This window comes from Thermobia domestica, chromosome 1 (assembly GCF_964235325.1).
Source record: "Thermobia domestica chromosome 1, izTheDome1.hap1.1, whole genome shotgun sequence".
NCBI classification, from domain to species: Eukaryota; Metazoa; Arthropoda; class Insecta; order Zygentoma; family Lepismatidae; genus Thermobia; species Thermobia domestica.
In genome coordinates, this window is record NC_137454.1 from 69,747,064 (window position 1) to 69,772,165 (window position 25,102).

Sequence of the window (25,102 nt, forward strand, 5' to 3'; positions counted from 1 at the left end):
CAATGACAAATATGAAACGTGGAGAGAACGTGACGGTACTAACTTGTGTCAGCAATAGGAGTTTACATTCCACCGTTTGTTATTTTCAAGAGCAAGAGACTGAAAGTTGAATATTGCGATGGTATTCCACCAGGATTCGACGTGTGTATGACGGAATTAGGATGGGCGAACGAGGAGGTTTCGTGAAATGGGTGGAACATATCCACAAACATCGAAGTCCTGGTAAAGTTATTTTAATTATGGATGGGTATTGTTCCCACACATCCCTGTCTGTACTAGACGTATGTGAAAAATATGATATAGAAGGGTTGTTGTTGAAACCTTACACAACACATGTTCTGCAGCCGCTTGATGTTGTTTTTTTTAAGCCATTAAAGGCATATTTCAATCAGTAGGCAATAGAAAATGTTTATTTGCGGCATTTGCATATCACAATCATTGTAATCCGATTTCCCCCAACACTGATCCGATTTACCCCCAACGTACGATATTTTCGAATATTGAAGCTTTTGATACGTTAATTGGGTTGGGTGAATGTCGACAGAATCATAGCAAGGCGCGCGGCTGTGTGGTGAACAGTTTCCCGATCGTGCTCGGCAGTTGAGAAAAGTATTTCGGATCTTGGCACTTCCTTTGCAGAGGACTGGGCACGTCCCAACTCACCACAACAAATGTCAGCAGATCAGGAGTCGTGGTCAGAATAAACTGTCTCCCGACATCCTTGTCGCAGTCCATATGGATCAGCAAACCTCGACAAGACGATTAGCCAGGGATGTTGCTATTAGCCACATGACGGTTTGGAAGATTCTGCACAATAATGCGATCAATTTTTACCATGTTCATCTGCATCAGGAACTTCGAGAACAAGATTTCATAACCGTTTGGGGTTTTGTCAGTGGATGAGCGCCAGTAACCCATGTTTCCACCAGAATAGTCTATGGACGGATGAGGCGACCTTCAAGAGTAATGGAGATGTTAACACACAACGCTCACTACTGGTCCAGCGAGAATCCTCACTTGGTATGTGAAGTTGACAATCAACATATCTGGGGTCTAAATGTCTGGTGTAGTATAGTGAGAGGCCAAATAATATTGGTCCCCATTTTTTCGGAAGTACAATTAACAGGAGTAGGGTATGCAACTTTCTTGTGAGATATTCTTTGTGAGCTCATGAAAGACATCCCACTAACAACTTGTAAAATGATGTGGCTACAACAAGAAGGTTGCTGCTCATTTTGCGAGAGTTGCTAGACGAACTGCAGCTCGTTTATTCCAAACAGATGGAGAGCTCCTCCGTGGCTAAGCAGTTAGCGTACGCGCCTTTGGCGTGGGAAGCCCGGGTTCGACTCCCAACGGGAGCTCATATGGTTTGGATTCCACGTTAATCAGTAGGTCCACGTCTCATATAGCCTCGCTGCTGAACGGGACAAAACTCAAAATCAACTCAACTCCCAAACAGATGGATCGGAAGAGGAGTCCGGTCTCCTGGCCAGCTTATTCCTCAGATTTGACTCCGCTCGATTTTTTTTATTTTTTTTATTTTGGGGATGTGTCAAGGAGCTGGATTACCAAAGGCGTCATACTACAAGGGACGACATGATGGAGAGGATTCGTAATGTGTTCCATGGATTAAGTGCAAAAGTGTTAAAATCACTCAAAAATGTCCCGGTACGCGTTCGCAACTGTGTCGCAGGTGCTGGACGATCCTTTGAATGTTTATTGAGAGACTTCTGTAGGTCCAAGTGTGATATATTGATAAGAATGTTCATAACTTGCAATTCACGTTATTTATTTTCTTTATTATCTTCAGTTTATTTGTTTGTACTCTTCTTGAACAATTATTATTTGTGCAATGAGTTCCGAAATGCAATGAGTTTGAAATTTTTGGTTATCTTTGGATGTTTTATTGCTGGGACTTTATATCCAAAATTGTTTCATACGTAGTTTTACTTAAAACCAAAGAGTGCTTCTCTCTTTTCCTGTTTTAAATTCGTTCTGACCCCGGAATTTAAACTACGTATTGTTCTGCAATATTGTTCTCGTTTGTTGATACTTGCACGAGATATGTCGTAACATTTGATACTGAATGCTGTAAAGAGTTTTCAACAGTACTATTTGATAGAACATGTTTTATGTGGTGTTCTTTTGTAGTTATGCCAACTATAAAACTATTGTTCTGTAGCTGCAATTCAAGAACCAGTAACACACGTCGATGCCAAATTGTAGAATTTAACGAAAAGTGTTTCCTGTAAAAGTTGTTTCTTTTCCAATAGTGCTTCCAAAGAAATCGAAATTGATACTCCTTTCCATTTGAAATTTTGGAGTTGAACTCTGGTAGTAGTATTTCCTCTACGCCACTGGATATGGAAGCACCATTTGATTCTTCACATACAATTTGGTAATTCAATTTTTTGTTTGAAATGTCTACGTGTATTACGAGCTGAGAAAAATGCGTGGGACGGGTGATCTGATAATAGCAATTCTACAACAAATAACAGACGTAGATACCAAACCGTAGAATTTAACGAAAAGTGTTTTCTGTAGAAGTACTTTTCAATAGTGCATCCAAAGAAGTCGAAATTGATACCACTTTCCATTTGAAATTTTGGAATTGATCCCGTAGTAGTATTTCCGCTACGCCACTGAATATGGGAGCGTCACCATTTGATTCTTCACATACGATTCTTCACATGCACTACGAGCCGAGAAAAAGAAGGCCACGGACAGGTGGTCTAATAGACTATATATATATATATATATATATATATATATATATATATATATATATATATATATATATATATATATATCCCTATATAGGTCTATATAATTTTCAAGATAAACTTATGATCATCTATATTTATGTTACTTGTAGCTTTTATGTGGTTTATAAAAGAGTTGTTTTCATAACTTTTAGTCTGGTAAAACTGTCGGGAAACAGAAGAAAGGCAAAAAGGAACTTAAAAAGAAGACGACACCATCAACTGAGTCTGTTGACAAGAAACTAAAGTTCTTGTACAATCAAGTAAAAGAACGTAAGCATGTATATTATTTACGTTACTATTCTTGTTCTATAGTATACATTATTAGTATTTATATAAAATAATATTGGGTACTTTAAAAAGTATTGAACTCCCAGCATACAAGCAGGGCCTGCTCTAGACAATTTGCCGCCCCGTGCAATGACATCGTTTGCCGCCCCCTCCCCGGTTTCTAGAAAGAACAAATCTTAAAAGCCGACATTTTAAGTATGCTACCTCATCACGAACAACGAAGGTGAGGTAAAATGCACTCAGACTCAAAAAGACCTAAGTACTACAAATACAATCTCGTTGTGTCTGTTTTTTTTTTTTTTCCTTGTGTGAAAGATAAAGCAAGGACACCTGCAGGGGAAAGATGGTAATCCTTGTTATAGAATCCAATATCGAGCTTCAATCTCAATAAATCAGTTTGCAATTCCAGTGCAACTAGCTCTTTTATCTTTAGTTCTTGATTTTACTTCCACATCTATCAATAAATTTTTAAAATATTGTTTCCATCTTAAGTGATAAGGAAAATTTGTTTGTGATGAAGATAAGACTAAGTTTCATATCAAAACTGTGGTAACTAACTACATGGAACAGGTGTTCGCTATTGTCCGAGAATATTTGACAACAATCAAGCAATTCATGCTGGGATTTGTTTGATCATTTGCTTTTGCCCTGTCGATGTGACCTTACACTAATGGGACCAAAACATGGTTTATGAATATAGTAATCAAATAGGTGAGCTTAGTAAATTTAACTACCATCATCATGAATGTTTCCAACAAGAAATTTTTATTTTTATTTATTTATTTATTTATTTATTTATTTATTTATTTATTTATTTTGAATAATGTAGTTATTACAGATTTTGCCGCCCCTCGCAACTTGGCACCCCGTGTAAATGCACGTGTTGCACATATGGTACACCCGGCCCTGCGTACGAGATGGCGTAAATGTCCAAAACCTCTGGGTTATGATGAGTTGCAGTGGGTCATGCCTCATATCGATTGACTGCTGGTAGTTAAAGCAAGTATATGTGCGAAACATGTTGGAATTCTTACAATCAAATAAAAGATATTGTAACGTGAAGATGAATGAACCTTCCCTAAAACTTGAGCTAAGTTTTACAATCTCATTTCGATAATGGCGCAAATGCTCGAGAAATTTGTGCAGTTCATTGGCAAGATACTTTATCAAAAGCAACAACCTAAAGATGGTTCAGTTGCTTTCTTTCTGGAAATTCCGGTGTCCTCGAGAAGGAGTCCAATCACAGCAAAAGTGAACTCAACAAGGCTGCCGTATAAATAGTCATGATATCATCAATGACCTAAACATCCATTATCAAATAGTATTACACAATTAAAAGAAAAAAAGATGACTAAAAGAAGCTGGACGTTCGGGTGCAATATGATGAAAAGCATGTACTCAATCGAATATCTAACCTACTGAAATGTAACGAACCCCGGCCATTTCTCAAACGGTTGATCATGAGTAATAAAAAGATAACCTGCGATAACAACAAGCAAAAACACCGTGTTCAAAACAAGTGAAAATTGCATAGTATGTAGCAAAGCCCATACTAACCCTCTGGAATGTTATGTTGTACATTTCGTGAGATTGAGAGGGTATCATGCACTATGAGCTGCTGACGCCGGGTAGAAAGATAGACGTGGACTTGTATTACGCGCGTGTACGTAACAATTCAAAGAAAACGGCCGAAACTGGTGAACAGAAGGGGTGTTGTATACCATGCTGACAACGCCAGACCGCATGTATCTTTAACGACCCTTAGAATTTCAGAGGACGTGGCTGTGAGGTTTTAATACATCCGCCGTATAGCCGGACAAGGCACCGTCAGGTTATAATTTGTTTTAGTCTCTTCAGAACTCCCTGAAAGATGTTACATTAGTTTCTAAAGGGGCCTATAAGATCCACGCGTCCATTTATTTGACCGGAAACCACAGAACTTCTAAGTGCCGTGGTTGTGGTGTTGCTGAAAATAATGGGTCATCGAACAAAATAGCGCAAATGTGTTTTTTTAATGTTACTTTCAATTCACAATAACTGCATTCGCAATTTTGACCTCCAACCATGCCAAGAGGAATCAGCGCTGTTTTAGAGACAACGGTGGTACCGCACCGTAATAATCAAGTATGCTGCGTTTCCTTCTAGTATTTCCACTAAGTTGATAAGCATCTGTATGTTCTACAAAAGTTGGAAGGATTACATTACAGAGACTAACTAGAGTCCACAGCATGCGGAGGGAGGGATACCTACCTTAATGTGTTGATGTAATACTCAATCAAGCTCTAGAGTATTGTTCTTTATGGTTCGAATTGTTACTGTTATTTCATTGTGTAGAATATGAAATTTTAATACATAATATATACCAAGGTGTGAGAGGTGCAACTTTAGTGTATATGTACTACTATTAATACCACATTTTAAAAATAAGTTTGTAATGAATTCGTGGTTTTTATGTTTAATATTTGGCATATTTCAGAAATGTTAAAGATGAAAACAAGATGGGTCCTTCCACCTAATGACTCACTGGAGGTTAAATTTCGTTTTTGTCCCACAAAATGTGAGACTTACATTCAAACATTTGGTGTTGAAGTGACTGGCGGTCTTGAGAAATACTCGATAATTTGTGAAGGGGTTTGTGATATACCTCGGATTGATACTACCCCATCAGTGATGTTCGAGAAAGTAAGTATAAATGTCTTTACAGAGAATAACCTCTGTTTCCAGAAGAGTTTATAATACACTTACATTATTACAACATAAATCAATAGTGCAGTGTTTTAACGTACGCAATAGCAATTTTTTATTAACTTAAGGATAAGGATAATATTACAGCTTATACCTTATTATAACGTAAAAACTCTCGCCTAATGGTAATTGTGTCTCTTCTTCTAATGGTGGCCCTGCATCGCCCTTCTTTTTTTAGAAGCGGAATTTTCGAGAATGTGGAATTTGCGACAGGTGTCTATTTTATTTAAATAAGAAATTTGTATACCGAATTTCACCTCGCTACCATGAGGAGCTCGTGAGTGACTTTATTTGTTACATGCATTGTAAACCCTCTGCCTCCCACTTACGATACGCTCTGGTTTGAACACAAAACTTTGTAGCCAGAATATCACAGGCCAAAATCTCAGCGCCCGAAACCTCACGGACCAAAATCTCGCTTGGTCAAAACTTTGTGCCCAAGACCTCCCGTGCCAAAATCTCGCTTTACCAAAAATCTCGAGTAATTAGAACCTTGCCGCCGAAACCTTGCGAGCGAAAATATCGCCTGACTAGATCGTCACGGGACTCATCTAGGAAAGAGTTCCGTCATTACTAAACCTCGCTACACCGATTTCTTCAATGTAAAATGTTCTGTGTATTGCTACATGAATTAATCCATACGAAGTGGTCCAGAGCAGGTTGCTCGACCATCTCCGAAAATTATAGAAATTGGAGTGTGATTAACTTTATGTATGAGAAAGTTAATAACATTATTCACGTTGTCATGTGTACAGTTGTTCCTGAATGACGGCCATCTTTGTTGTCGGTGGAGTTTCAATTTTAGCATTTGCAAGCGTTTACGAAAATTACAGTTGCTCAGGACGTACGAATCAGACGAACACCAAACACAAACGAATGTTTGCAGGAAAGACTGAAATACACGAAAAATATAAACTTTTGCTTCTAAGTAATTAGTTATACAGTCCTATTAGTTATACAACCTCTCGTCAAACAAAGTGTTACATCAACCAGGTAAACTAACACTGTTATACAAATATTCAGATCATGTCTTGCCCCCACCACTTTTAACGTCCAATCGCCGCCATTGGGAGAGCTAACCCCCTTACCATATAGACGTGGCAATAATCATGAAGCTAGAAAGATGGAACAAACGCCACTTGCAATCTTTTGCACAGCTGAACACAAACAAAAGCGGGTCTAATTGCTGCACCATGCATAGGCTTGTTTTGAGATCTAGCATGAAACATATCAAAACATTTAATTTTTTCAAGGCTGCGACAATAGTCACGCAAGTGTTTCTTCGCGTTTTTACCATGTCCTCACTTTCTCTCCATGTAATATCAGACACACACACACATATATATATATATATATATATATATATATATATATATATATATATATATATATATGCAATAGTTTATTCACATACAGGATTACTTCGTGGCGTAAGCAGCAATTTTTAGCACTTTGAGATATTACGCCCCAAAAAGAGCATGAAAATCACAAACTTCAACTTTCGGACCCCCATAAATCTACGGTGCCAGTAGTATCATAGCTGTGGATATTTATGCAGACTCTTTACACGAAATAGTATTCAGCACAAAAATTACGAACCTCCACTTTATACCATTCCAAAATACAACCCCTTTAAAAGTGTAATTTTCTGTACTTTTTCTGGTGATTTCATGTATTGGTTTGCAACTCTGCATATTTATTTAGAAGCAAAAGTATACAATCTTCGTGTATCTCAGTCTTTCCTGTAAACATTCATTTGTGTTTGGTGTTCGTCTGATTCGTACGTTCTGAGCAACTGTAGTTTTCGTAAACACTTGCAAATGCAAAAATGGCACTCCACCGACAACAAAGATTGCCACCATTCAGGAACACTTGTACATAGGACAACGTGACTGATGTTATTGATCTTCTCATACACACGGTTCGTCACACTCAAATTTTTATAACTTTCAGAGATGGTCGAGCAACCATTTTCACCATCTTTGGACCACTTCAGATGGATTGGCCCATATGTATATGCTAAAAATAATAACACAATTATATTACAAACGAAATATTCATAATCATAAAGATGTCCTTCATTAGACTTTTATTTTTCTGCCCAAGACTGACCTTTGATTACTACTTAAATGACATGTGTTATATTTTTATTATGTCGAATAATTTAGAAATTCGATTGTGTATAACTTAAGAACTCAAAGCCTGTACAAGGTAATATTTCACGCGCTATTGAAGAGACCAAGGATTACCACCATCTCAAGTTTGATCACTTTCGGGTAAGTTCAGTGTATGGCTTTTTGTTTTGGAACGCATGACAAAAAATTTGACTTCCCATAACCCGGGAAACAAAAGTCTGCATAATATAATATTTCACATGCTTATATAGCAGGTCAAATTTGTAACGTGTGCTAATTTGATCCTGATTGGATGAATTTGGTGTATGGGTTTATATTTTGGAAAATCGGGTGCAAAATTTTTCGGAAACCGTAAGCCTGCATAACATAATATTTCATATGCTCATATGCAAAGTTTACCACCTTATCAACTTTGATCCTGATCGGAAGAGCTCGGCTGAGTGTCCTTGATTTATTAGGATAAAATATGAAGGACGAAAATAGATTCGATGGATAAGATTTGTCGTGAATTGGGTTTATTTTGCAACCGTCGATTTTCCACAAGTTTTAATTCATTTTTAGATTCAAAATTTGCACTTTTACAGTTAATTATTAAAACTTGTACTGTTAGTTATAAGTAACCTAAAATTATTTCAACTATGATTAAGTTTGGTGGCGTGTTGTGAAAAGGATCGTTCCAGTGCGTATCCGGCTCACTGAAATGTCCACAATACTAAAACCTCAGAGGATTATCTAATAATATAATTTACACTGAGAAAAATACGTTCTCCGAACAGCGGTATATTGTATAAATATACGGAATCCTCTTGCTTACTACAGAAATCAGTATGGAGCATACATTATATATATGCTACATACGCACTGACCTTGGATGTTACATCATGCCGTTGCAGGATGTCTGACATCTAACAGTTTTCCGTATATCACATGCATATACTTATGTTACTTTCGTCAGCTATATGTTATATACTTCCATTTGTATGTGAGATCCTGACCGCCTATATTGTTTCATATGGAAAGTACGAATAGATGTAACAGTTATACGGAAAGCATTATAAAACATGCGTTTTCAGTTATAGTCTGCTGTACGTTAAGTCCAAAAACTACAGGAAATACGCATGTAACCTACTTTTTTAAGTACGTCACGTACAATTTTTTTTCAGTGTAGGTTTTGGGAGATAGTGTGATTTTTAGTGACTGTGTTATTGTTTTATTCGTGAGATTCGAATAGTTGACATTCTCTCAGGTGTTTCTTTTTCAGATTTTATCTGGCATATGTTGATATTAATGATATCTTTTTCAGTTGTTCTCGTCTTATACGTATGTTGTTATATATTATTTTAGCTTTTTCACGACCTTTGATTTAATTCTTTTATCGATTCTTTTATTTTTATTCTATTATTTCTTCCAACTTCACTTCATTGAGAATCTTAATTCGACTACTTTTAAGGGTTTGCATGTGTCGGTCATTGACCTTATCGTGACAGAAACAAATAGACTTGGCGCCACTGACGTCTCCATTAATCCTTAATCTATTAATCAGTTAGTTTGGTGTCTTGATTTTAAAATCTATTGAATTTTCATTCCAACAGGTAGAAGAAACGAAACCTTCTGATGATGTTTTTACAGTAACGTACTTTTATGACATAAACGCTTTTCATTTCGGCCCTCTGCTCACTCTCAAAGGTCCAAAGGAAAAGCCAGATAAATCGTAAGTATGCATTCGATATTTTTAAACTGTTGAATGTAGTATGTATTAATATGTATTTTTAGATAACAGCTCTAGTTATTATTATTATGATTTTCAATTAAGTTCAGCTATGACATAATTCAAGATATTTCCTGAACAATACAGCAAGCTACATACGGAAGGGACGGGACTGCCACACATACCTGTTAGCCTGTATTTCATACAGTGAGCAATATATTGTAATTCATGAAAAGTAAAGCAGTAACTTTCGCGACACTTGGGAATGACTTCAATATAATACATGGGGAATTTGTAGCTGTATAAAATAGCAAAAATAATATTTTGCATTACAGAATTAACAAAATTTTATGAAACGCATGAAAAAAAACTTTAAACGTACTTTCAAGTTAGAAACTTTTCCAGAAAACTTTCAGTTTTGGAGTAGATAGTAAAACTTTTTGTAGAAGTATCCAGCAGCAATATACCAAAAGTTTTGGTGAATATCCTTCCCTATATCGTCTTTGCATGGCGTCAATTTCTTAGTGAAATCAGTCTTCATATTTGTCATTCACATATCTGAGATTAGACGTAAAATATCCAAATGAGAATACAAGAAGTGTATTTTAGATATATGTTGCACTCCATAGTCTTGTAACAGTTCAGAATATGTGTTTGTAATTTTCAGTCCTGTCAGAAATTGTTGCATGGGTGCCCACAAAGGGGGGCTATGACGCAAACTGCGTCATTGAAATATTTGGGGGGGTTAAAAATCTATATAAATATGTTTGACGGGATGTAAAAATTAATCGAAAAGATTTTTTTTTTCGTGGAAGAACACCTACGGATGGACAATTGGGGGGGGGTGTCATGGACATAAGGGGGTGGGCACCACTGATTGTTGTATTCACCTTTGAAGGCAAGCTAAACTGACGTTTTAGCATCCAAAATTAGTCTTTCATCGAGTCACAAAGCTAAAGACCAATTAAAATACTAAACTTTTGCAACACTAATAGCAGGAAATTTTGACAGCACGAATTGAAAACTTCTGTTAACAACATTCTTCATGAAGCCCAATTTCAGGTGGAGCCCGTGTCTTTATTAACAACGGTTTTATGCGACACATTTTTTTTTTTTTTTTTTTTTTTTTTACCAGGATTGAAGCTTTCACTCAGTCTTAGTACATAATACATACTGTAAAGCCTTAGTACATAACGGTCTTTCCTTTGTTTACTGTCTCAGTGACACAAAAAAACGGCAATATTTTTTTTATGTAACCAGTCTGCATTCGAAGTATAAGCCCCAGAACTTTGAGACCACTACAAATTTTGCATTTATGGCTTCAATAGCCAATAGACTTAAAAAGTAGTCTCAAGTTCTCGTAAGTTTGTTCTTACTGAACGGAATGGACCACTAGTATAGAAAGTATCTCGTTACCGTTAAGCAAGAGAACAGGTTTGAGACTATTTTGTGAAAATCTAAAATTGGTATTATTCTTCCGGATTGTGACTCAAGATCTAATTCTGTAAGCAGCTCATTTATGTCATTACAATATACCAGACTATCTGTAATTGAGAAAAAATTGGAAAAGCCAAGCTGTCATTTATGGAAAGATATTTGATTGTAGCAATGTTTTTTCCTTTAGACGAGACCCAAGTAATTCTGCTTGTCATTTTGAAATATGTCTTTAAAAAATCGTTCAATTTTGTCTGAGGCAGTGGTTGTGGTTGAAACCGTGATGATTGCGTGTAACCAATATCTTCGTGGCCTGTCATATTTTCTTCTTCTACTCTTCATTCTGCTGGTAGTTTTGGAACTGGAAGAGAAGTAGAATACGGCACTGGGTGCATTGCATATTCCAAATTTGGATATAGAACTGTATGTTTAATTTACTTTAGATTCCTGTTACTGTTACTCTAGGTTCCATCCACAACTGTGGTGCAACAAATTGCATAGACGGGTGGGTTCCATGCAACGAGCCTCTTAAATAGTGGGAACAACGGGAGCAACAGTTCTGTCGGGCACAACACTAACCCTCATCTACCTTTGATTCAAAATATAATCCGTTCGGCTTTTTTAACGAATGGGGAAAGAAGATGTCTGTGGGACATAGTTGTAAAACTCACTTAGAAAAAAGGTTTGGTAAATTATTACACTTCTAGACATCGCTGAACACAAGAAACACGCGAACGCACTCAAACAGTATTCTTCACGTACTCGTGTGAGGACTTGCACTACACACACTGTAGAAACAAACACTGCGTGGTTCTGCTAACGGACTGATTGCACGAATAACTGCAACTCCACTCTACCTCTATAAGGTAGCTATCTACTCTTTCCCTTTACACCCCTCCCCCCTGAAATTTCGATAACAACAGTCCTAGGAAAAAGCTGTGCTGGTAAGTCCTGCGACAACAGGAACATTCAGTCGTACTGCTATTGCGTTTCCAGAGAAAAAATTTATGTAATAGTGAAAAACTATTTGCACTATCGTCATCAGCGTACTACCACCAAGTCCATGCGAATTGTGCTTTTGTTTTGCGGCAATTTTCATCACTGCACAGTTAGGCTAGTTTTAGTTAGACGGAAGCATTTCTCGTAGCAAAAATCGTATCATCGATATCCTAACGTGTAAAGTAGCAACTACTATAGCATTTCACATGCCATGGCATATCTTATGCCATGGGCGTTTCTTGTCGTTAGAACCTGCTCTATTTCGTAGCATTTTCCCCAGCATTTCTGTCCCGATTGCAGCGCCGTGATGTGTTAAAACAAAGCGAAAGATTTTGTGCCAAATATCCATGCTCTTTGTTTTGTGTGGGAAATTGAATTATAGGAAAGAAAAATGAGTTGGAGTACAGATGCTCTTTGCCCACATAGCTACTTTTTTGTGCTTTTCGTATTTTAATATAACCAGCAAGAACTGTTGTTACAACCACTAAAGCTTTAGAACCTCACGCTTTAGTTTCGGAACCATAATTGCGCTCTTCTCCAGTGATTTGTTTACTACGTCACGACAAGATGCTTATCAAAATGCTACCGTGTAAAAGCACCATGTACACTCATGTCCAAAATGATTGTCGCATATCTATAACTGTCTTCTTGTAAGAATATAATTTGATAGTGATTTTGCAGAGTACTTTTAATACTGATACTACCTGTATGTGTATAATCGGGAAAAGTATATTTGTGGTAAATTTCATAGGAAAAGAATTATAAATACGAAAATTAGAATGAGTAAAACAAAATGTTGCTAAATGGACAAGAAAGGTTTGTTTTCGTTTTATTGTTCTTTTTTACTGCTCTTTTGACATGAAATTTGCCACATACATGTCCTTGTCGATTATACACATACTAACATTATATGAAATACCGGGCGAATTCGTTATCAAATTATATTACTACAACAACATATTTATAGTCATGCGACAATAATTTTGGACATGATTGTACCTTTGACCCATAGAATGTTATACGAGATTTTTGGCAGCACATCTGCTACGAGAAATGATACGATAAATGCTACCGTCTAAAACTATCCTTAGGGTGACCATAAAATTTTCAGCTGCAAACGGGACAGGTTCCGGCTTTTTTTAAATCATGAAAAATGAGAAACAGGTCAGTGAGTAAATTAGTTCCTGTTTGCCTTAGAAACACCTAATACATTTATATTGTAATATAAAATAATATTGGCGTTAACAGAAATTTGGCGTTATAAAATTTCGCGTTTAAATTTCCTCTACCTACATACAATTTACTTATAATGACTGTATTTTACGAGATGTAAGAATGAATATGAAAATTGCCTATAAAATGGTTAGAAGTAAAAAAAAGAATGTAGCTAGGATTGCAACTGGTGCTGAAATAGCAACCCTGGGCTTTTAGGTCTATTTTTTTCTTTCTTTTTTTAATATAGCGCCCTAATATCAGAGTTCGTAGGTTTGCGTTAAAAAATTTCCCTCGACTGACATAAAATTCTCCCTTTTCTTATCAAATTTTCCTTAGTTTGTTGAATGTTCAATTTCTATGACAGAAGTTATATGATAAGATTAATTTATCTATATTGAAGGAGGTGTCAACCACATTATTTTTTTCTTTTTTTGCTTCTATGTTTTACTTCTGCCTTCCTTTTTCTTTTTTTATACCAAAAACTATACACAAATACGCCCAACCAACAATGGATGCAATACTTTGAACACCACCCACGCTGCGTTCACCTCTGGTGCATGGGGTCCCGGGTTCAAACCCTGCTTCCGCCAAGTGAACTTTGTGATGGATAAACACCGTGTGCGTGGGTTTTCTCGGTGTTCTCCCGTTTCCTCCCACTTTCTTCAATCCATCATTTCATTCATTTCTCATCATCACCGTCTCCTTTAGCCTAACCGGCATATTCGTCGGACGTAAAACTCAAAAAATTTCATTTCCATTCTGCTATTGTATTAGTTTATTTCTGGAGAATTTAAATATTTATATTAGTAAATAAGTCAGAAGACAGAATTTACCTGGATTTTCACGTTTTATTCAAGAAATTTCCTTTTTCCCTTTCTGTTCAATTTACCTACGAAACTTCCCAGGATTAGGGAAATTTCCCTCAAACTACGAATACTGCCTGATATCAGAGCTCCCCCTCCTCTCTCTCTCTTCGTTACAGGGCGGGGTCAAGTAATTCGATGTTTATGGAAAAAGAAAGACACGTTGAAGCTTGTTCAACAAATAAGCAACTGCTAAAACCTCTGCTACCTTTGGAGAAGTAGACCCTACTGCAAACTATAGATCATATTTAATATAGGGAATTTCAACTAAACACTTTGTCTGCTGTGGGTGTCATCTGGGACCGGCACAGAGCATTCCGCTTAAGCCGCGTTGGTCATATGTGACCGGCATTTGAAGGTTTCATTTGGAGACATATAAAGATGACCGGCAATTTGACCGGCACGGTGCCCTGAAGCAATAAACTGCTTACCATGCCTCGCCGGTCACATAGGACCGGCACTATAAATTTGCACTTTCCAAAATAACCGATGTTCAATTTTCAAAATGATTATAACAGTCCTCCATATTAATGCAAGCACAATTCTATAACATGCATGGTGTGAATGGCAAAATTTCAAAATTAGAGATGGCGATCAAAGTGTTTACAAGGAGTAAAGGTAGTGGGTTTGTTATTTACTTCTTTCATGCGCATAATACGGGACAAATACTACTTTTTTTTTTATTTACTGACGGGACGGCCGAGACATGCTCCCAAAACGGGACTATCCCCGTCGAAACGGAACGTATGGTCGCCCTGTGCATAGTGTTACTATACCTAGGTAGTTTAATTAATTATAAAATAATATAGGTTATTTCAGTATGTAATGTGAAAGTGAATAATTATTTATGTAATATGCGTAAACACACTAATGTTTTAACAGATAAAATTGCACAATTTCCAATTGTTCAATTGTGTTCAATTTTCAATATTTTCCGAACCCTTATTTATATAATTGAACCAAATTTATGAACTACATGAACTTTTCTTATCAATAATAAAATCATCAAATGGATTGTTGCCCTCGTCACAAAAGGTTATTGCTATCCATTGTTCCAAAAGGCACAAAGAAAACAAATATGCTCTTCCCTTGCATAAAATCCTCCTTAGTTGCAAGGGCGCCGATCCTGGGGGGTCTAGGGGACTCGGACTTCCCCCCAAAGCTCATGTGGGGCCCCTATTGTATTTATGAATATACAATATTTGGGATAATTTGAGTGCAATTTGTCTTAAAATCCTCATATATATATATACCTTCTGCATCTGAATTCCCCCCCCCCCCCCCAAAAAAAAATTACAGAGAAATCGGCGCCCGTGCTTAGTTGTTATCTTTTAGGGAAAAGATTGGTTTTACTTTTGTATAAACTGCGGTTTAAATGAAAGTGACCCGGACATGGAAAGTTGTGTGAGACAGGAAATATAAAGAAAACACGGAAATGCAATGAAGTTACACTATAGTTATTAACGTTAATGATATTTATACGTTGCCGTAGGCAATTTGACAAACACGCAAATCTTTTTTGTGCACTGATAAATGAGATTCGCATATGTTGAATGCAGTTGGTCAATCTAATCCAATATTTCTGCGTAAGCTTAGCAATTACTTTGGTGTTGTTGTTTTGGAGCTGCTGTATAGTTCGATACTTTCCTTTTGAAATGTTCCATAAGATCGAGTGATTTCGGTGGCCCCAAAGCGCTATTCACAATTTGATCGTCATTAAACAGTTCGGCGATTACTTGGTGCTTCTTGTTTTGTAGCCTCAGTAGCAGCATGACAAAGATCATGTAAAGTTCTATGTGAAGATCTTGCTTCAGAATGCGTACCTCTGCCTGCCGCCTATTTTATTTATTCGAACTGTGTTATCATATGCCAAAAGTTATACAGTGAAACCTGTCTATGTTGGCCACCATCCGTTCCATTGAATAGTGGCCAACTTACAGAATATAAGTGTTGTTGGTGTATTTTTAGAATAGGATTTCTAGTATCACTTGATTGTAAAATTTTAGTAAGCAATGGCACGACAGCTACTTTTAAATAATGTATATAGAGTAATCATAAGAACATACAGTACTAGAAAAAAATACTACAGTATGTTTAATATGAAACCTTTCTCTTCCTGAAAACTAGTCTGGTACACTCATTGGCGTAAATAGCACCCTCGCAACCCCCTAGGCGCGGGGGGCGTAACATATATAGAAAGTAGGAGCGCACAACTAAGGTTTGCGGGGAGCGCTGAAGCTTCAAATTACGCCACCGGGTACACTGAATTATTCGTATTGAAACCACAATAACACAACTAACCACAAAATAGAAGCATACGTACACAATTTATTGAATTGATATTGTAGCATACTCAGTTACTCAGATTGAAAACGAGAAAAGCACAATTATAAATTGAACAATTTATATGCAGTTTATATTACTTTTTTCGACAGTGGCACAAATATTTTCTGTAGACGAAAATAGCAAATCAGTTACTAATAAAAAATGTATTCAGGTGGTTCATTCTAGATATATTTCTTTTATTCTTTTTGGCACATATGAACATTCTAATTTTGTATTTAACTGCCTCTTGTTAATGAGCTACAAGTGTTTCTCTCGGAGCAAAAGATGTTTTGAGAAAATCTTAAGGAAATTTATATATCTCGAAACCTCCGCTACCATTCGACAAGCCGTCAGGTGCCAATAGTTGACAGTTGAGATGGTTAGCTCTCTAACCTTGAGAATTTTTTGGAATTACTGAAGCTCTCCACTGATGAAAGGGGCCGATAAAGCAAATGGTTTTACCAATACAGACAGGGTAAACAAATACGTACAACCATTTCCTGAATTCCTGTATGTGCCTTTCCTTATTCACATCTTCCTTCACCACCCCTTTATCAGGTTAGGGTGCTGGCCATGGACCTCCAAGAACAAGTCGTAGTAATCCATGTTTCTTTATCTCCAGTCACAAATACAGAACATCTACCTCTCATATGGGAATATGAAAGAGATAAGAAAAAATAACAAAACGGTATTTTGCGTGGCCAAGATGCGCAGGTAAATTTATCGTTATCAACATAGAGTAAACATTGCTTCAATGTGGCCAAGTTCCAAGATAGACAGGTGGCCAACTTACAGAGTAATAAGTAACGAGTGTCTTATGAGAAAATGCAGGTTTAAGACGAATTAGGCCAATATCAGCAGATGGCCAACTTAGAGAGGTGGCCAAGTTGACAGGTTTTACTGTATATGGTGTTTGTAAACACAACTTATGATGGTTGCCAACAGATCCGGTAGAATCCCATTTGGTTCTTAGTTTCTATATGGCAGACGTTACAGGTTTTTATTAAACTCTCTACATGCTTTGTAACAGTAGTGTTCCACGCAGGTGTCTAACACAAACACCCTCTTATCTATTATGAGGATCATTATGCCTGAAGCACAAGAAATAACCTTAGATACAATCATGTAAGCACAGTATGATGACGGCAACTATAAGCATTGCAAGTATTAATTTCATATACAACAAGAACATTACAAACCTACGCAACCTTGAACGTAAGGATGGGCCGGCTTACACAGAGTCTATCTTATTTGGACCAACCTGTATTTAAGCACTTATTCAAGAGAAGTGTGTGTAGTTTCTGTGTAAGCCATATATATACGAGTTGAAGAAATCGATATATTTTGTGTTATATATCTTTTCTTTTCTTTCGTAGAGCAAGATCTCCAGGTAGTTCAAGACGAGCTACGTTTTTCTTCAAAAATATCAGCCCTTTTGAAGCCGAAATTTCTTTTTCTTTCTTTGGAGAAAAAGTATCTGATGTCTTCACTTTGGACACTACAGAACTACTTGTAAAGGTACGAGACTTCTTTTCAAACGATGCCTGAAACTCATGCAGTATGTACAGTACAGTCTTGGTTTAAAACAATATTGCCCATCACCTTACTTTGAAACGCCATACTCAGGGAAACGTATGTAGGAAATTCTGATACTTGGTTAGGCTTTAAAAAAAGATCACAATTAATCAAAGATTTAGTTTCAACTATATTAAGGGTGCAGAGATTTACAATGAGAAATGGGTGGCTAGGTTCTTTTGAACAAGACTAAATGTACAGTGTAATATATTTTCTTACTAATATATTTGCTTTACATTATTCTCACTAGTTACGCTAGTCCTATAAGTTCATTTTCAGCTTTTATTTCTCTTGAATTTATTTCTAATTTTCTTTTACAGAAAATGGTTAACGTACCGACCTTGTATCACGAAATTCCAGAGAAATACGAAAGAAGTCTGAAGTTTTACTTTTCTGTTTTTTTTTCTGTTATATGTCTATTATTGCTCTATTTTTGAAAATTATTTTTAGTTATATATATATATTTCATATTTTATTATTTATGTTTCACAATTTTATGACCTCTGTTTTGATTTTCGTAGCTTCTTTCGATTTGTTCTCTTTAATTTTAGTGAAAAACCGTAATAGATAGCGAGGAGCAGTTTTCTATAGTTAATTAGGTATCTTAAGAATTTATTCCATCTCCAGTCTAATCTCTTTACTTAAACAGGAATAAGTATCGATCTAGTTCCACACTTCCCATTTCAAGATTAATTGAGGAAATATCGCATCTTACAAATCCAAGTTCTTCACGTGGTTTACACGTGACACTGTTACTTGCTAAAAATTTAAACAGTTATCACAAAACTTCAAATAAGAAAAAATATTCAGCGATAGACAGATGGCGTGCCAAGGAACTCCAAAGTAAACTTAAGCCGTGAAAACCAACTAAAAACTTCAATTCAACAAAAACACGTCAAAACACTTAGATTAGTAGGTTAAGACAACTAAAAGTAGCAAGAGAACATTAAACTAAAACGTATAGAATGATTTCTATAGTCAAACAAAGATAGAGTAAAGTAGGGTACCATTTGTTAGGTCATCAAATCTAGGACGCTCAGATAGGCAGGTCGTGTAGCCAGAATATAAGAAAGTAGGAACGCTTTCAAAGTTTTAACTGGAAGTCCAATCGGAATACAACCATTAGGAAGACCTAGGCGCAGATGAGAGGACGGATCTAGTTGGCTAAGGATAGAAGTCAATGGAGAACTTTTGTTTACGTGGCATTGAACCTCCGGGTTCTATAGGCTATAGAGTTAGTTAGTTAGGGTGCCATAACACATTTGTGTGTTCCTCAAGGTTAAGCTTCTCAGTGCAATAGCCAGTTCGTAATACAAAGTTATAAAAGTTAGAACTATCAAAATGAACCGTTCGTACTCATAGCTAGACTGTGTAAATGCAATTATATTTTGTCATCCACATCAAAATTGAGCAACGCTAACTGGAACCGTTGGAGCAAAATGCAAAAGTGCCAGTTTCAACCAACTTGAATATTGTAATTTTTATAGTTTCGAATATATATATATATATATATATATATATATATATATATATATATATATATATATATATATATATATATATATATATATATTACAAAATATTACAATACATTACAAAGTTCAAAGTATCTCTTTTGAGTACTCACTTGAGAAAATGAAATTCAAACACTTGTTTTACATAAACACGGCGTTTTCTTATGCATTTTGAAGGCAAAATATAATTCATGTTTATACGGACGGGTTGAAATTACAATGACATAATTTACAGTTTCTTTTTATCCAGATTTAATGCACAATGTACTGTAATAAGTTTGAGAACAGAACAGCTGTTTCCTTTATCACTAGAACTTCCACTGCTATCTGTTGGCTGTTAAATGAAGCTTTGACTTACGTTTTCTGTTAATAGTTTGACCTATTTAAATCTGTTCTTTGTGTCTAAGTCTTTCTTTTTGAAAAAGTTATTTACACCATTGTAATTTTAAACTGTGCATATACTGGTATATACTGTATGTATACAACGATTTTAATTACATTTTATGAATTTCAATTTTATTTTAATTATTTAATAGACTTAAAATCGTTCTCTTTTCTAGCCTAATTGTACTGAGGAACTCAATGTCACAGCATCGATTAATTTCTATGGGACATTCTCTGAAACTCTAGTTTGTAGCATCAAAAACAACCCTGAAATATTGTTCATTAAGGTAAATAAGTAAAATTAATGTATGATTATGAAATTTTCCTCAGTTTTTTTGTAAGTAAATTGACAATTTCAAATATATCTAAACAAATACTGTCAAACATTGTTCACTTGTTTTACCATACTACAGTAAAGACAATTCTTGCCAGCTCATTAGAGAACCATATACAATTATATCTACAAGTGACATGAATATTTTATATTATAAATTGCTTAATACAAAGCTATTAGAAGTAGAACTTCCGTTGAAAGGAAATAGCCTTTACTCCTAATGTTCAAAACTTTAATTTGTTTGTATGTAGTTTTGAGAAGGCGGGAGGAAAATATAAAACATGAGCAAAATATCAAATCTGATATTTAAAAGGTTCGCTTGAATCCAGACTAAATTGGTTTTACAGAGTACGACCTAATATAGCAAAGTTTTCTTCCTGCCGGGATGAACATTCGGATTCCTTAGACCATAGAGTGAGTGAGTTAGTGCCCGATCTATGAGATATCTAACGAATGGGGAATATTTCGCTTTTTTAAATAGAAGTTAAAACCGGAGGGGACTAAGTTACAAAAATAAACCTAGCAAATATATAGTACTAACCACTTCCCATCCCCCACACTTCTTTTTAAACTAAACTCTCACCATTACTGCTTTAAAACTATTCTAATTCTCACCACGAAATCTATTCTTGGATTGGGATCATTTTATAACATCTGAAATGAAGGACATTCTGCTTTTGAATGTCAAATAACGGTTTTTCACACAAACAAGTATAAACCTACTCGAGAATTAGAATGCGAGTCTATATTTGATATTTGAATAACTTAGAAACGATCGGGACTAACTTTATTCGGTGTAGAAGAACAAGCTGTGGGAAGGTAGAATTTTCAGTAATAGTTTAAGTAAGTTCTTTGTAGTTACATGCATCAAACCACCAGACATGGATGCTTCATAAAAGTCTATTCAAATCAACCTTATGGTTATGATATAGTTGTATGTTAATAAATAACATTATGTAAGCCATTATCCTCTGTGAATGTCTTATTTTTAAGAGGTTCTTCATTTTGATGAACAGATGTAATCATAGGGGCCGAAATCTGAAGTCCGGATCCATACTATTGAACGTTATTCATCATCTGTGTGGACAGTTTCTACTCGTATTCAGTCTATGGAAACTTTAATTATATACTGATTACTCCTATATAAAATCAAATACAACGTATTTTCTATCAGAGTCGGATCTAGAAGGTAAAAACTGGGGGTCAACCAGAACCCAAACTATGATAGGTATATCATGAGTTTACTATAAAATTGCAAAAATATATATAAAGAAAAACTTAAATTACTTTTGTCACTCAAAAAACTAAGGGGACTAGGCCCCACGACCCCGGGCTAGATCCGCCACTGTTTCCTATCCTGTGAAATACTACGTACACGTTATCACGAGTGACCTAAAACAAATTATATGAAGACTAAATGTTGTTAAGAGAGTCATCGAAAATTTAAGTCTTGATCCTAATCGGAAGACTCAATTAAATAGACACATAATGTAGTATATAAGGTTAGATACTTGTACTGTACCTGAGATGTAGCTGTTCAAAGGTAGGTATGAAATATCTGTAATAATTTACTTAGTACTTCCAGAAAACTTTGATGATGGTTTTAGATCTCAAAAAATTATTCCATTAGACATCTTAAATAATTAATTTGACAGCATAATTTTAGGTACAATATTTTTAACCGTTTATTTACTAACTTTTGTCATACCAATACATTTTCTCTTTCAGCTTATTTGCAACGCAACAAGAGGTGATTTAGATGTTGAACCCAAATTAATACTTTTCGAACGTTTATTGCTCATGCGATCAGATTTTAAGATAATTACATTACACAATAAGTGTCCACTTCCATTTTACTGGAAATTGACAGGTATGGAAGAATTGGGTGAAGATTTCTCCATATCAGCACACAACGGTGTTCTTACTCCGTTGAGCAATTTTAAGCTAAAGTTGACATACAAGGCGTCGTACGTTCAAGTTATTTCCAAGAAACCTATATATATAGAAGTAAGTGTGTAATTACTGCTTTTAAAATTTCTTATTCAGTTTCGATAATGATTACAGTTACAAAATCTTGCAAATTCGATATTACTATAGCAAAATTTATGTTACTGGAATTGACTGATTGAGTTTGTTTTGGAAATATTATATTATATGATAATTTGATATTAGGCTTACTTGAAAATCCTGCGAAGTTGTAAAAGGTTTGGAACTATACATATATATTTTAAAAGAAAATTAACGAATGTAGTACCAGACGTTACTTATTGAATACTTTGTTATAAATACTTTTGTGAACACTATACTGTATGTATTGCTGTGTAGTTGAAATATAAAGTCTATCAGAAAGATCTATCCGTTTTCCAGCTCCTAAGGAAGTGATGTTATTTTCAGGTTAATAATTCCCTAGTAGTAGAGACAACTTGCAAACTGCTTGCTGCAAGCTTGAATTGGCCAAGCTTGCATCCAGGTTGGTTGGAAAACGTGCAAGCATGTCGCTAGCTGGATTCCAGTAACGAGGTTCCATTGGGGCAATCTTGCATTCAGTGTTCGATTCAAGCTTGACGTAAGCGTTTTACGAGTCAAGTAAATAGCCAATGAACGACCAGTGATGCTATGACGCTCTGCGAAGGGTCTAAAGCATCGCTTGCAAGTACAACGAAAGGTAGATTGTATGAAAGCATGCGTTTCAAGTGCAAGCGTAGAAAGCCAAAAGTCAAGCACGTGCCAACTGGCCGAAAGCTTTTTGTTACTAGGGTTATTTTATTCTTTCACATAATTACTCTGGTCGTTCACAATCTCTTCCCATCTGAAAAGCACTTTTCAATCCTTTTGTGGTGGATGACTTAAAACTCATCAAATACAGATGCTTTTTGCTGGATCGTTAAAGAGTCATGAGGTCTTGCATTATCATGCAACAAAATGACACATTTTATGTTCGCTACAGCTAACCGCTTTGCTTTGTGTTTTGCTGGTTGGCTGGAGTACGGTTAAGCGTCCCTTTCAGCATCTAGGCTATATGAGATGTAGACCTACTACTTAACGTAAAATTTGAACCACATGAGCTCCTACAGTGTCGAACCCGAGCCTCCCGAGCTACTTGAGTTTTTCGTACAAGGTTTACAAGTGAAGGTACAAAGTAACGCAATTCATTGTCTCGTTTGCTTTAACAATTTATAATTAATTGGTTATCTCATATCATACTATATTAACAACAATATCTTCTTTAGAGTTAAACCTAATCTTGGTGCAGAGGGAACAGCTAGTCCTAGTTGGCAATAAGCACTTTTTCTAACCACATTCTCGTCACTAATCCATTTTTCAGTCCAATTTACAGGACGGCATGTGTTTTACTAGAGAATGACCGGGTTATCCAGGTCTCCCTAATACACTGTTGACCATATAATACCATTGGACTAAAGGCTGAAACTAAAAAGTTCCTTCAATTCTTAGAAATAAGCGATCATGGCCCCCTACCAAAATATCCTAGTAACGCCAATGCTAGACGGTCTAGAAATGGTTCATTTCTTTGCCTAGCAAGGAGAGAACTGATAGTCACACATATTTGTCGATTTTTCTCAGATATTCATGTGGAGTCCACTTAAATACTCTTTCAGAAATTCTAACTGTCTGATATGGTCAGAAACAGTTTTTTGTCCAACACCACGGTTCTGTGCAATTTCTGATGTAGTTAAAAATGCTTTTCTATCAAAAAGTTATGAAGAGCTTTTAGATCAGATTAATCAGATAAGATAGAGCTTTTATATTTTTTAGATTAATCAGATAAGATCGTACAGAGCGTGGTTCATCTTAAATCTTTAGATCTCCTTCTTTAAATTTCTCTACCTATCTTTTTCTGCACGTAGTCATATACTACCCCCTCTCCAAACAGAGCACACAAAGGTTTACTATTATCCGTTGTATTATTCCTCTGCTGAAACTCATAGAGTATACAATGACTTTATGGATGGCTTTGACAATGCGTTTATGACTTTATGACTGACAATGACTTTATGCGTTTTAATACACTTTATCTATATCAATTAATATATAATTATGTAGTAAAAGGTCACCTTGCTTCCTGTAATTTTTTAACATACCAACAGCTTCGCATAGTTCTATCATACACTATATTACATTCTTCTTCTTTCTCTGTTCAACCATAGGTTAGTGGGCAACATTGAAATTTTAAAACTTTTCTCCCCCTTGGGAGAGCTGTTTTATACTTTGATAAAGTCTCTTCTTCATAACTGTATCTAGATATTCTATCTTTGGTCTTTCTCTTCCTGCTTTTCCTTCTGCCTTTCCCTCTATCAACACAGTGATCCAATCGGAGTGCTGAATAAGATGCATGTCGGACTGCCAAGCATGCAGTTTCTTCTTTTTCCTATTATCTTTATGACCTGGCGTCCTTCATTAAGTTTCTTTAGTACGTCTTCATTTCTTTTCCCTGCGCCGCATTCTGCGCCAACACCACGTTTCAAATGCTTCCAGCTTGGATATTTCAGCTTTTCTCAGTGTCATCGTCTTTGATTCGTAAATCACCATGCTCCGTAATAGAGACTTAATAAATCGTTTACGAACGTCCAACGACACATTTCTTGATGTTAGCAGTTCTCTTTTCCTATTGAATGCTTGTTTAGCATGCGTTATTCTTGAACTTACGTCTTTTTCACTTCTTCCGTCCAATATTACGTTAATCTTACATAAATTTAAAATCAAAGTATGTTGCTTGCAGTCAGTAGAATCAAGAAAAGCATGTATTTTCCGTGATAATTTTTACAGATGGAACTATAATGTATATACCTGTATTTCCTT

At 35.8% G+C, this 25,102-nt stretch overlaps 1 protein-coding gene across 1 annotated transcript in view; it reads left to right on the forward strand.

Annotated features, from left to right (window-relative positions):
* LOC145685811 (hydrocephalus-inducing protein-like) overlaps window positions 1–25,102 on the forward strand; it is a 461,224-nt gene that overhangs the window by 276,513 nt on the left and 159,609 nt on the right. Inside the window, exons 20-25 of the mRNA XM_081758381.1 lie at window positions 2,918–3,035; window positions 5,530–5,735; window positions 9,526–9,644; window positions 17,854–17,995; window positions 20,127–20,237; window positions 22,013–22,291. Of these exons, the coding sequence (XP_081614507.1) occupies window positions 2,918–3,035; window positions 5,530–5,735; window positions 9,526–9,644; window positions 17,854–17,995; window positions 20,127–20,237; window positions 22,013–22,291 (975 nt within the window). The remainder of the gene's footprint in view (window positions 1–2,917; window positions 3,036–5,529; window positions 5,736–9,525; window positions 9,645–17,853; window positions 17,996–20,126; window positions 20,238–22,012; window positions 22,292–25,102) is intronic.